The sequence below is a fragment of the Rhizoctonia solani genome, chromosome 11 (genome assembly GCF_016906535.1).
Source record: "Rhizoctonia solani chromosome 11, complete sequence".
NCBI classification, from domain to species: domain Eukaryota; kingdom Fungi; phylum Basidiomycota; class Agaricomycetes; order Cantharellales; family Ceratobasidiaceae; genus Rhizoctonia; species Rhizoctonia solani.
Window position 1 is genome coordinate 88581 of NC_057380.1, and position 14233 is coordinate 102813.

At 45.3% G+C, this 14233-nt stretch overlaps 4 protein-coding genes across 4 annotated transcripts; 2 read left to right on the forward strand and 2 right to left on the reverse strand.

Moving 5' to 3' along the window:
* Positions 1–232: 232 nt before the first annotated feature.
* RhiXN_10114 (Jacalin-like lectin domain protein) lies at positions 233–2690 on the reverse strand (the record flags this gene model as incomplete). Its single annotated transcript, XM_043329930.1, has 13 exons — positions 233–293; positions 346–439; positions 495–669; positions 721–897; positions 958–1157; positions 1212–1532; positions 1585–1651; positions 1702–1878; positions 1929–1947; positions 2001–2406; positions 2459–2468; positions 2531–2578; positions 2634–2690. The coding sequence occupies 13 exons, from the start codon at positions 2688–2690 to the stop codon at positions 233–235; spliced, it is 1812 nt and encodes a 603-aa protein (XP_043184027.1).
* A 1793-nt stretch (positions 2691–4483) lies between these two features.
* On the forward strand, positions 4484–8176 carry RhiXN_10115 (CHAT domain protein; the record flags this gene model as incomplete). Its single annotated transcript, XM_043329931.1, has 2 exons — positions 4484–7321; positions 7382–8176. The coding sequence occupies 2 exons, from the start codon at positions 4484–4486 to the stop codon at positions 8174–8176; spliced, it is 3633 nt and encodes a 1210-aa protein (XP_043184028.1).
* Positions 8177–9372: 1196 nt separating this feature from the next.
* On the forward strand, positions 9373–11567 carry RhiXN_10116 (Fungal specific transcription factor domain; the record flags this gene model as incomplete). Its single annotated transcript, XM_043329932.1, has 7 exons — positions 9373–9404; positions 9454–10217; positions 10276–10407; positions 10471–10565; positions 10620–11132; positions 11186–11311; positions 11367–11567. The coding sequence occupies 7 exons, from the start codon at positions 9373–9375 to the stop codon at positions 11565–11567; spliced, it is 1863 nt and encodes a 620-aa protein (XP_043184029.1).
* Positions 11568–12547: 980 nt separating this feature from the next.
* On the reverse strand, positions 12548–14004 carry RhiXN_10117 (ferritin-like protein; the record flags this gene model as incomplete). The annotated part of the gene is made up of 6 exons (XM_043329933.1): positions 12548–12877; positions 12954–12977; positions 13030–13340; positions 13396–13504; positions 13557–13738; positions 13788–14004. The coding sequence occupies 6 exons, from the start codon at positions 14002–14004 to the stop codon at positions 12548–12550; spliced, it is 1173 nt and encodes a 390-aa protein (XP_043184030.1).
* Positions 14005–14233: the final 229 nt, after the last annotated feature.

A 14233-nucleotide genomic window follows, 5' to 3' on the forward strand; every position in this document is an offset into this window, starting at 1 on the left:
GTCATACAACATAATCAGAGCTCAACGATTTAAAGCAAGATATATATATATAAGAAGTATATTCGCACGATTTACTTCAACAATGATCAATCGTGATCGATTAGAGTGGCGATCTCACTAGTCGGGTGATCATTAAAACGTGAACAGCCTTCCAGCGAAACTATTTTTTTTTAGAATTCATGTTGCATTGAATTTGTTCAAAGCTCTTTACATAAAGTAGGAATATCGTCGCCTACTTGGATTCGGTTGGTGGCATTCCCCACACAACACTCAGACTCTGCAGGTAGCCAGCACTAATAACCCATATATGTTATACACAAATCCTTTGGGAACGTATCCACTTACCTCTTTCCAAGTATGTAGTATAATATCATATCCCTATTCGGTGGAGTAAGGTAGAATGAATTCCCAGCAACCTGTCCAAACTTTCTGGTATTTCCTGATATTACGTTTTTAGTAATGGGATGTGTTCATCTGGATATTCCTGTAGATACCTTTGTTTGTTTCTAACTCTAGATAATAAACGACATTGGCAGCGTAATTGCCTTTTACCATGACAATATACTCGTCTTCTTCTAGAGCCCAGTCACTTATAGCACCCGCATCTGTGCCACGAGTTGGAGTCCGCTGATAGACTAGTTCGCCATCAGACATAGAGCTATACGTGATCTGCGAATAACCGTTGAGAAAATACACACGACTTCAAGTTGCAAGACAAACCTGAAGACCTGCCACGGGTTGATTGGTAGTATTCCTGTACTGAATTCGAGTAATGCGTGAAGAAGCCGGGTCGCCCAAGTACTCAAAGTCGTTGAAAATTGTAGTACTGCTCGAACCGATCGTTGTGCTGTCGATGATTCGACTTTCATACGACCTTATATCATTGCGCCAGACCATCTGTTTTAGTTTGTCAACAATCGGGAGCATATATGTTTATTAAATCCAAATCCGCTTCACCTGGAGTTGTGTAAGTGAAGTTGCGGTGACACTTCCCGATATTCCTAATAATGCTCTTCCTCCCTTATTAAATACTGTCGGATCGCCTGCTCCGGCTAATGCTCCATAGCGACCAGAAACCTCAGCTGTATTTTTGGCAAATTGGATAGAGGTTATAGTGTTCGTAGTAGACCAAACGAATACGTCCGTGATAAATTCGCCTTCATATGTGTGAGATTTACCGTTGAGTGCGCATAACACTATAAGACACTCACCACGGGTAAGTACAAAGCTATCCGTTATGCGATTCTTCGTTCCGAACCCATACGGTCCAGCCACTGTACTGTCTGTATAAACAATCGAGATATCTAGCAGTACCGACCCGTTATGCCAGAAATCGATTTGCTTGATATCCTTGGTTCCTAAGGAAGCGCCGTCGAAGCCAAGCGGAGCTTGAAGACCGACCGCGGGAGAGCGCGAAACCAAGCTCCCATAAGAGAAAAGGCGGTTGACCTTTTCTCGAAGCGATTTGGGCAGCAGTTCGGTAATTGCCACTGCTTGATTAACTTTGATAACTTGCCAAGTTGGCCAATTTTCTGAGCGAGCAGATCAACCACAGCGTGCTACTTAGTTCACTAAAAGGCTTACTGGTTTCTACCGCATCTGAGAACCAAGTATCGAATCCTGACTTGGAAAAGGTCTCGGGGTATCCGCCCTAATGAATGTTCGGGTAAGAGAGAAATAGAGTGTGGTAACCGAGCTTACCTGAATGCGTGATTCATATTTCCTTTCAAAATTTCCCGTGATGTCTAAGTTCCTTTCGATCATCTGCATCATGTCTGGACCACGGTCAGGTGGGCGGTACGTTGATGTGTCACCAGTCAAATTTTGATTGGAACCAAGTATACCAGTTGCAGCCAGTGAACAGCCGATGACCGCACTCTATTCAAGCATTTAGACACTGTAAAATCTAGATTATGTAATTCACGTACCAAAGGAATCATCTCACCCCTATTTTCGTCGATGTTAGTCGGTTTAATATAATATAGTAGCAGAATCTTCACCAGGTTGCAAAGACTGAGCGAAGTGCCTCCATCTGACCAACAGAGGTTGGCTCCCTTAGCGCAGCCTCTGTAGCCGATATAAAGGGTTCCACAGGAACCAGGTCATGAACACGAAGGCTTATAGTCCACTTGAGAACCACCATCCTCCTCGATACCCAAGTGCCCTGGCTTGAGGATGATCTAGGCAATTGAAAAACTGTATCCCAAGGTCGAGCAGGAAGGGAGCCAGGGGCAGGCCACCCCATATGAACATATCGTGCGTCTTCGTCGTTTGTAGGATATAACTCCTCAGTCGATACGCCCTGGCAGGGTCGAACCGAAAAGACTGTGTTCTCACGGACGTAAAAGACCTGGCGGCTACATTTGTAGGGCTGAGTAGACGAGCCAAATGTAACACCACGAAGGACTGAGTGCGGAGGCTTAGTACATCCGCCTATGATCACGTGATGGGAACTTACAATCAGATTGCTTAAAATGTTGGGGGTGACTTTAATATAATCGAATTGATATTTAAGACGCAATCTGCTCACAGGCTTATAGTCTGGGTCATCAGGGTCATCAGGAAATTCACTCGTATCCTAATTATCCAATGACAGTCAGCGTAAGCATTCATAAGATATAGAAAGACACAACCCTCTGAAGGGATTCCCAGAACAACCGGGTTGTTGCGCTATCTGGACGAGTTGACATGACAATTGTTCCGGGATGGGGTCAAAGCTGTTTTCGTTGAACATCTGGAATACGGCCTTAAAATCGAATTCGACCAGTGTGACCGTTATATCCTGTCACTTGTCACGCCAAAGATATGGAAAGAATTAAACCTTAATCGAACGCTACCATCTCGCCTCCGCTCTGTGTGCAGATCGCTATTGTATCCAATTCCGTACATTGGTACTGGAACGAGTGGACGAATAGAATACGTCTTTTCGAATCGGCTATGAATCTGATCGTCGGTTCATACTTGAATGTATGTGCCATCATCAAATGCGCGCATCGGATTAAACACGGATGGGTCCGTTCAACGTGAATACACAAAGACGAACCGGCGATCAGGCTAGTGGCGGAGATGCATGTCACGGGCGGGCGAATGAATCCTTGTATCTCGTTTTATCCGAGTAGAAGAACTATATACCACTATATCGATGAAGATCTCGGAATGAACCTGAAAAACAACTCCGCCACAAACACATTTATACTTCAGCCTTGCGCAGAGTACATGCGATAATCATTTACTCTACAAGGGTGCATCATGAATATCCATTCATGGTCACTCATCGATTTCCGAGATTCAGATCTGAGGTGGGAGCAAAAACGTTTGAGGGCCGTTCCGAGTTGGTCATCAGGACCCAGCTAGTCCACGAATGTACCTCCATGCGTTGTAATGCAGGGCTGTGTCAGCGCCCGAATATCACCTTAGGGTCGTGTCTGGGCTTCTCAATTATCGTTAATGGCTATTATGAAGTTCTCGCAGTGCATAGAACTCGCGGAGTAGTAGGTGGTAGAAAAGGACACAGCTTCACGTGTCGCAGCACTTGATGTGCTAGACCTGGTGGTGGACGAAGTCGAACGCAAGTCCATAAGGAGAAGCGGTAGCCACGTGATTGGCTTCATGCTCTGGCTGAGCCGCTATTTTACGTCTAGCCAAGCTTAGACGCATTGCGTCAAGCTTTCAAATGCAATATAATCTTCTATGAGATGATTCTGGAAATTCTGACGCCGCCTAGATGTTGAGGACACGTAAAAATGGTTGGACTGAGGCTGACCTATGACCCCGTACTCATTTTGGCAGATCCACCAGCACACCGCACTGACTTACCTTCTATCGAATGTCTCTTATTTATGCACTGCCCTCTGCCAATCAATAGCCACTGAGCGTCAACCCAGCTCTATAACCTATATATAATCCTCAAAACCTACTCCCTTACCTTTCATTACCTCTGCGAGCTCGCTATCGCACAATACCATTGACTTTTATATATCCAATCAGAGAGCGGGTATGAACAGCTTCAACGAGAGTCCCCAAGGGTGTGAAAGTGATGGTTCAAAGTAAGCACACGATAAACGATACCTATGCAGATGATTTAGCGTTGAGCCGTTGGTATCATAAGCCAAGCCTCGAAGAACTCGACGCCATTAACGGAGCTGGTATGTACCACGTATCGAATCTAATCAGTGGTAGGCTTAATATACAAGCCTGAAACCCTCGTTCCACAGTCAGAGAGTTGTACATTGCTACTATCAACAAGCGTAAAGAATAAGCTTATATGGGACATTGATATTACTAAAGTGTATGGCGTAAGCCGAATCTAGATGAGGTTGTTGAAGCTTCGAGTCCTAACCTCAATTGTTTTGGCCCACAGCTGCCTCGTGCGATGATTCCAGGGCTCCAAGAGAAGTTGAATGAGGCGGGGTCATTATTTAAGTAAGCTGCGAACAATATTGTACTTTTGTTTACCTACTTATGAGAACGGCCTTCAATCAGCATGATAGATCAAAAGGATTTCGCCGCGACAGAAAAATGCACTGAGAATATAATGCTCGTGATTCATACCTTGATGGACCTTGAATTCCAGAAGGAAATTTGTTTGCAAAGCATTATTGCACTTTGCCAAAGACTCAAGATTGATTACGATCCCAAACAGACTCAAGATACAAGGTTTCCTAAATTGGGCGTTAAAGTTCTACAATCCACACTCCTTCATATCATGGATTATTCCCACGCCCCATCCCTTCGCATACTAAGCGAGCTTGGAAGCCTTCACATAGATTTGTTTGAGCTTGAAGGTGATATCTGCGACATTGATGAAGCGATCAAATATCACGCCCGAATAATGTCGATTAATACAATTGGATTGGAAAACATTCATGAAAAGCTACAGCAAGCCACATTTCGGGTTGCGAATAAACAGGATCTACAGAATTCCACACAAAACTTAGAACGCGCACTAGAGTGCGAGCTTCGTGCTCTGGAGCTAGTGTCTGAAGAAGGACCTGAGATGGCGATTGTTTTCAACAACCGTGGCTATTGCTATAGACTTCTGTTCGAGCGTACTCAGGATCTATGCGATATTAATGCATCTATTGAAGACCTTACAAAAGCTACCTCAATTTTACCGAAGGATTACCCGGTATTGCCTGGCTGGTTTACCAATTTGTCCGACTCATATAAATTGAAGTTTAACCACACACACGAGCTTAATGACTGCGACCAGGCGATTTTTTGCATGGATCAAGCAATTGCGCATACACCCAAAGATGAAGATCGATTCTCCCTTGCACCCTGCCTCTATAGGTTAGGGGTGCTAAGGTGGCTTCGGTTTAACACAAGCCATGATCAACAAGATCTTAGGACGGCAATAATGCACTTGGATTGCACCATAATAGCTTCAGACCTCAGAAGTTCAGTACGCCCACATTACCTGAACTATCGTGGAAACGCGCAAATGTGCCTTTTTGAGTACACGGAGAGCCTTGATGACTTAGAAGAGGCCCTGGAACACCTATCAATGGCAACTGAAATCTGCACTGAAAAGGACCTCCCGAATTACCTCAGCGACCTTGGAAGAGCCCATCTGCATCGATTCAAAAAGACGCATGATCACCAGGAGCTTGAGCTATCAATAAACCAACAAGATCAATCAGTACGCCTTGCTTCCAAATTCGATCAGGACCATCAGAGTTTACCAGTGTTTTTTGCACACCTTGGTAATGCATACATGTGCCGTTTCGAAGTAAATGGACAGGTTGAGGACGTCGATAAAGCCGTAAAAAACCTGCTGCATTCAGTCTCAATAGGGACCAAATCTGGAAAGACTCATATTGGCGTACCTGACTGGTATAATAACTTAGGAAATGCATATGCACGCCGCTTCGAAAGAATTGGAGAGATACATGACATCGACAAGGCTATTGAATATTTAACTCAAGCAGTAGCTTTGACTCCAAAAAATCACGTTGATTATGCCGATTTCCTAAACAATCTTGGATGCGCTCATTCTGCTCGATTCGAGGAAACCAATCAAACGAATGACATAACCAGGGCAATTGAGCTTCAAAATGAGGCTATGTCAATAGTCAGGGGAGGCCTGAGTCAAAATCAATTGTCGACTATGCTAGGCAACTTGGGGACTTCGTACATTCGCCAGATCGAGGGTGATGAGCTTGCAGTCATTGACAAAGCAATAGAGGTCCAAACCGAATCCATATCAAAAATGTCCAAAGACTCCTATCTGAACGCTGTCTGGTTCCATAACCTAGGCAAATCATACCTCAAGCGTTTCGAGCTAGATTCTCAGGTCGAAGATATTGTTCAATCTATACATTGGCTATCTCAAGCGGTGGAGTTGATGCCTCCAAAGTATCCGCACTTTGCCTTGATACTTGCCAAACTCGGGCTTGCGCACGAATATAGATATCAAAAGTCCCAGGAAGAAAGTTCGTACATGAATGCAACGGAGTGCTATCGAAAGGCCAGCCTGACACTGTCAAGTCGCCCACTTGACAAATTTGACGCAGCTAGACGCTGGGCACGTTTGGCGAGGAGCAGCTCAAGGAGTGACTGTTTGGAAGCATTCGGGGTAGCAATGGGTCTGGTCCCGCAGGTGGTATGGCTTGGTGTGACATTGAGCCAGCAGTACAGAGAGGTTCAAAGTATCGGTCGGTTTGCATCGGAAGCAGCGGCAGCGGCAATAACGCACAAAGAATACTCGAAGGCATTGGAATGGATCGAACAAGGTAGGTCAGTAGTCTGGAGCCAGCTCCTACGAGTAAGGGACCCACTCGAATCCCTTCATAAACAACATCCATCGCTAGGAGAAGAGCTCAAAGAAATCGCTAAGAAGCTCGACAAAGCAATGTTACTTGACAGGAGCAGAGGTGGAGACGCATATTCAGAGGCAGAGGCCCGGGATCATCACACATCAGCAAACCGGTACGAAACAATTCTCGCAACAATACGAAAATTGGACGGATTCGAGGATTTTCTGCTTCCAAAAACAGCGTCCCAACTACTACCTGCTGCCAAATACGGGCCGGTGGTGCTGCTCAATGTGGAGACTCTTCATTGTGACGCATTGATTATGTTTCCCAACCGGGATGCTGTGGGCCACGTACCACTGCCTAACTTATCGTTGAACTCGGTCAATAAGGCATGTTCGGTTCTCGAAAACTATCTTCAGTACTACGGTACCAGGTCAAGAGATAATCCTCGACGACCTCTTCTACCGTCAAACTCAGGGTATGATGAATGTGATGAGCTTGCTGACCAGCTCGCGATGCTTTGGACAAATACGGCAAAGCCTGTACTCGACTACATTCAAATGGTCGGCATATTTTGGCTATAACCCTTCAAACGAACTAAATATCTTATTCTATCTTTCCAGATTTCTCCTTCGAACAGTATACCTCACGTAACCTGGTGTACCACGGGCTCGATGACATTCCTTCCACTCCACGCTGCCGGCCTCTATGATACACCAGCATCTAAAATGTCCGACTTTGCTATTTCCTCGTATACACCCACTATTGGCTCTCTGCTTTCCAAGCATGAGACATATTTTCCGAACCAGCTTCGCGTTTTAGTCATAGGCCAGGAGAACACTCCGGGGCACACTCAGCTCCTGGGTACTCGTGAAGAGCTTATTACACTTTCGAGCTTCAAGGAATCTTTCTGCGCTTTCAAGAAGATTGAAGAAAGCGAGGCGACAAAGTCGGCAGTACTTGCTGCTCTTGAAGAATACAATTGCGTGCACTTCGCGTGTCATGCATGTCAAGCTACTTCGCAGTTTGATCAAAGTGGATTTGCGCTTCACGATGGGAGACTTACATTATCTGAGATCACGGCAAAAACGGTAGCAGGAAGGAAATTCGCTTTCCTATCAGCGTGTCAGACAGCAAAAGGAGACAAGATGCTTGCTGACGAAGCGGTGCATTTAACCTCTGGTCTACTGGTGGCCGGATATTCAAATGTCATCGGGACTATGTGGTCCGTGATAGACGAAGACGCACCACTGGTAGCAAAAGGAGTATATCAAGAATTAATGTTCAACGGCCATACAAAAGGAATTAGCGGAAACACAATCGCAAGCGCCTTGCATAAAGGGGTCAATGAATTACGGGCAAAAGTGGGAGACAGGGAGTTTTATCGATGGGTTCCTTATATCCATGTTGGAATTTGAGTGCTCGGGGACATTGCTGGTAAAACAGATCATGTATGTTGTGTTTCAAAGAGAGTCAATTCGACTGGTTTTGGTCCATTAGTCACCCGACATGTAGAAATAAAAATGCATATCCACTATTCAAAAATTTGAGCCTCTAGCCGATGAATTAGCTTCCAACGATGCAACAGATGGACTTATTTGAACTGTGTCGTTTCCGCATCGAGACGAGACAGAAGGGTGCATAACAGCGCATTCGATAGTGCGTATTCAACGAATGAAAAGGCTCGCGTTCTCGCTCCCGAATGGACTAAAAATGAATTCAACTTCCAGCGAATTGTAATAGGGGCGGTGGATCGGAGCCTGCGGGGACGTACGAGCCAGACTTAGGCGTAGGGTCGCGCAGGGAACCTCACATGTAATTTTAGTCACGTGACTATTCGGTTGTGCCTAATCAGCCATACTTCACAGCCCATGCGACATTTCATCGCACTTTTACTTTCCTCTTTTCCCATACACACTCCCATCTACTCACACCTGCACAATATTTCACGAAACTTTACTCCTTCTAGAACTGTTCTTATCGTTCTTCCTCCCTACTCGACTATCATCGGGCTTCGGCACCCAGTCGCCAGTTCTGCTCGCGTCTCGGCGCGCCGGCTCTCATCCGCGTGCTCCGTGCAGGGCCCCCATCCTCGCTGGTATCTGACGATGGTCATGTATGCACACATGCACACATCTATTTCTATGCTAATTTTACCTCCACCAAACGCACAAAGCCACCAGAACCCAAGTTTTCATGTTTGCACCAATTTGATACGTTGGTAACTTCCAGTTATAGGTTACAAGCGTGCTACTATCCAGTAAGCTGGTAGACACAGCAATACTTGGCAGTTGTTGGAAGTTGTTGCGAAGGTACCGAGCCATGGGATTTGAGCCATATATAGTCTGATCAAACGGTAGCTGACACTTGGCTGCTGACTCATCTGCAGATCTTACGGAAAACATGACAAATCACATGACAGCTCAAGCTTGTTCCTGCCCTTGACTTTCATCCGTTCCTGCACTTGCAATTCTGCCCATAACCTAATGACATCCCGTGCCTACTCGGGCTGCTGGACGTGTATTAATAGGTACTCACACCTTCTCTCTCAACCAAGAGTATATGCTAAAAAATAGAATGACAGTCGAAAAACATGCGACGAGACCAGACCAAAATGTCAGCGTTGTGCGAAAAACGGATTGGAATGTGGGGGATACGATGATACGGGACACGGCAATACTAGGTCAACAAAAAGAAGACCCCGACTACACACTTCATTGGCCCCTGAGGTGGCGCCGTCGACCAGTCTACTACCCTTGGCCACCAGTCATACCCCGTACGAAACTCAACTACACGATCTCCCCAATATTTCTGTTTCCACTCCTAGAGGTTCAAATGCAATCCTAAACTGTGACTTTGAGACAACCGTTGGCGCCCTGCCGAGTGGGCTTCCAGATGTGCCCGAACTTCACTCTCCCCTAACCTCTCGCCTGAAATCTACAGCTCGCTTGGATACCAACAGATTGACCTTGACACCCTATCTATCACAACCTTCGATGAGATCCCCCAATACAATTGAAATTATCGAGTTGACGGCACCACCCGAAATCCCCGAAGTACCATGGACACAGTCTATTGTATCTCCAACCGCACCTGGAGACCAATTGGCGGACCAAGCCTCTACTTCTGCTTCATATAAATCACAGTCACTTGCCATCATTCGAGCACCTGCTGGATTAACTTCTGGCCAGGCCAGCTTGTTTGAAGCACTATTCAGTCTAGCGCAACCCTATTCTATAGCCCCTCCAGCATTTGAACCCCTTCCTAACTCAACTCAGTATCTCTCGTCAAGCCCGTCATCATCTTCGCAATCCCCTTGGACATCCCCTGATGTGGAAGATGATGCGTCGGATACAAGCGAAGACGATGATCAAGATAACGCAAGACAAATATGGTGTTCGTCTCCCGTGATGGACAGTTCGATCCCAACCAATTCACTGCCATATGTTTTACAAAGCTGTGGGTTCTTGTTTTGATTCTTTCTTGGCGAAGATTAATTCTAATTTCACGTTGGCAGATGCCAACTGGTTAAACTATACCATGTTCGAGCCACTAAATCTCGTATACCCCACCAAAGAATGCGTAGTCTGGAAATTTGGAAGCTCCCAAGAGTCGCGGACGAAAATAATCCTTATTGCTAACGCCATGAGTATGCTTAGACGGACGCGAAACCCGCGGGGGGTCTCATTAGTTTCAATGTTGGCTTCTCAAGTATACGAAACTATCTGCATATTCAAATCCAAGTCCCGAATAACTCCGGCATCAGAGAAACAGTACGCCCAAGCAGCGCTAGATCACATAGTTGAGGTACACATATCTCTATGCATCTTTTTGTCTGAGCTAATGGAGTTCAAGCTACAGATAATCGGGGTACAGTTGTATTCAAGTCCGCTCTCATCAGTTATTCGACTTTTGGAAGATACTGCCCCCGTCTTTCGCGCTGCATGCCCAGATCCCCCTACTCAACTCGTCAATTTACCGGACCTTTTGCTTGGACCGTGGGTTCACTTGCGGTACTTTGCAGTCACAGACGTGACCCTCAGCATTACTACCGGACGACCTATGTTTTTCCGCTACGATATCGAATTCTCTCTCGAACTTTGTGAACGGATGGTCCAACGAAAAGTCAATTTTGGTTTAACCTGGATGCATGGCATGCCTGACCAATTGGTAGTTTTATTCGCATGGATGAACAGCTTACGGGAAGAAGCCCAGATTGGGACGCCGATTCGAACAGAGGTGATTACTCGAATCGAACAGGATATCAAACGATTGAAGATCGTGCCCAGCAAGGCCGCCGATCCAATGCTCAAAGTTGGGAGATTTGTTGTTCAAGAATGTTGGCGTCAGGCTGCGTACATCTATCTATATATGGTAAGTGTCTGTTTTGTAGTTCATTTACCGACCCTGAGAAGCTGTTGTCACAGGCTCTCTGCGGCGCCCATGCACAGGACACGAGGGTTAAAAAACAGACAAAGGCGTTTATGAGGCTCGTCAATGGCACAGCGCCTGGGCGAAATCCTGACGCTTTTCTAGTAATTCCCGCGGTAGTCGTGAGTTTTGTGTAGTATATCCATTATGCATCTCTCTTATTTCACACCTCTCTAGGCCGGAGTTGCAGCGACAAAGCTCAGCGACAGAGAAACACTGCGGGCGCGCTTATCAGCGTTACCTGAATGTAGACCGGGTACTTGCCGACACGATAATTTGCGGATACTCGAGGACCTTTGGATAAGAACAGCTGACGAGGGCCGACCGCCAGTTTGGGAGGACTTGCGAGTGAGTTGCTTGAGGATTGTAGGTATGTAGGCTATATCTATGGAACACGATGTTGCTTTGCATTTAGCTTTTCAACTGTCTTGTATCTTGTATTTTATAATGTAACAAACCCATTTGGGCTGTCTCTTTGGCATATTATGCTACATGTATACCTAATGTTTATTGTGAGGTAATGGCATTTTTTGGGTTGTTTTCATGGAGCTTTTTTTGGGGCCGAATTCAGGTCTCAAATGCGACGACAAGGAGTCAAGAGGATATAACATGGCCCTATCACGGTCTTTAGCATGTTAATAGACAAGGGGGCACGGACCTTGATATGTAGGGTCGGAACCGTGACTTTCCAGTGCAGACGACTTTACTCTAACAGCTCTGTAGAAATACCTTGTATATACTAGAATAATCTAGTACTTTCCATGTAATCGAGCCAGTGTGAACTAACCAACGAGATATATGCGCAGTAATGCGCAGCAAGTACGCGTCACCCATATAAGTTACTCGACTGGTTTGTTCGCGGGTATATAAGGGGGCCAGTCGTGCCTCCTAACGACTGACCATCCTCTCTCAATCTCACTCTCGTTCATACTTTGTAACTAGTTAGATATTAATATATATTTGTTTCTATATACATCTTTAACTTCTTACTACAAGCTCTTTATGTGAAGCGCATATTTTGCATGGGCTACAAAGCTTCTCGTAGATTGGATCGAATTCCAAGAGCACGAAGAGGCATCTTATGAGACAATAAGAAAAGGAATTTTAATGAAATTTGTGAATACCTTTTTCGTTCAAGAGAAATTAACCCCAATTGTTCACATAAAGCTGCCAGTAGAGTGTATACAGTATTTTGATAGCCCATTGCGGGCGCATCATGAACCCCGATCGCAGCCTATTATAACCCATCTGCAAATACTCTCGTCTTCCTACTATTTATCTAATTGATTGGTTCATTTCATTTTCAGCACGCCTAGTTACAATTCACACAATTGGGATCTGGAGTGACAAATGGATGACTAAATATCTCCAAGATCAAAGAGTTTTCCCACGGCTCCTGGTACACCCTTCAATTCCGATGCGTCCGGGTACGCAGAGATCGCATTGGCCACTATGGCCTTTAGCTCGTTCAATGGAGAAGTCTCTGTAGAGAAAAGATAAATGTTGAACGGTGGCCCGGCGCGCTTTTTCTTGATCGTCTTTAAATCTTGGTGAACCAAAAATTGTGCAATTGGTTTCATAACAGAGAACATCAAGGGGCCGATGTTCCCCCTAAGCTTCTGTTTTTTCGATTCATCGGGGCCGCCATAAGTCCAGACAGTTTCAATGGTCCAAAGTAAGTAAGAGTACTATAGTTGTGGACACGGGTAACCCCTCAGTACTGATGATTGATCGAGCGATATTAATCTGTTGATGGGTACTAACCGAAGCATCGAATGCCAGCATAACCTAGTGAATTATGATTAGTATATTCATATCTAAAGGCTGACTTCAATATTACCGGATACGACTTCTCCCTACCCTCAAACTGTTTTGTGTCTGGGTTTGGAGCCAGTTTATGAACATTCAGGTTCAGTTCGCTCAACTTTTTGAATATTTCGTAGTGAGATTGTTCCGAGCTTGAAGAGCCCGTCGTTGGGGGACCTCCCTCGCCCTGCTCGATGATTAGAGATAGCTTGTCTTCAGCAGTTTGGAGGTCAGTAATCGCAGCTAGTTCTCCTTGGAACCAAGGGTCATCATCTCCCCATTGTCTCTTGGCCGAATCTTTATCAAAGATGTCGTCTCCAAGTCTATTATGAAGATCTCTTAAACCTGAAATAAGACCATCTTTTAGCTGTATGAGATTAGATTGATGTATGAAACAAACCCTCTTTGAGGCTTCCGTAGAATTGGCCGATACTCTCGTATTGTGCAAGCATTTTGGTTTTTAACAGAGTTTCTTCTTGTTCAACTTTCTCATCAACTGGTTGTTCAACCTAGACACGGTTGTCATGATTTGAATGAAGTGAAATGCCCTGGCATCCATACCTCAACAAAGTTTTGAAACTGGTATGGATGTGCCGGAGCTAACGTCAAAAGCACTCCCTCGTACAATATCTCTGACGGATATTTTGGGGCGAAGGCTTCCCCATATAACTGGGGTCGACCACGAACCGCAGTGAGCAGGTTTCCCGCAAGTATCAAGTGAAGCATCTCTTGTGCAACAATGCCTAAGAAGCATTATTTGTCGCATATCATCCAATAAGGTATGCCACATACCCCGAACGCCAGCGACGGCCACTTGTTCTGGGCTTTCAGACCCGGCATTGTCGGTATTAATAGAATACATGGCAAACAAGTAAAGTGGAATAGTATAAAGCTCAAGTATAACAGCAGTTTGAAGATGTTGCCGAAGTGCTGTTAACGTCCACTCCTTTGGAGCACCCGTTGGAGCCTTATAAACCGGCTGGGTTGATACTCCTACGTGCTGGGACATGCTGGGGGTTTAGTAAGTGAAAGATGGCGAGAGATAACTATCCCCAAAGCGTTTTATATACGTTAACTCCCTCACACGGCGCTGTTTCAATTGGAGCTTTTGGAAGGTCAAAGACTTCTATTACTTACATGCGTCGTCTGAAGATCTAGGGGGATTGATACATCCTTGGGTTTGTGCGGATGAATCTACGTCTGGAAGTAAAGTAATATGGGGCTACCCGAAGTAGCTG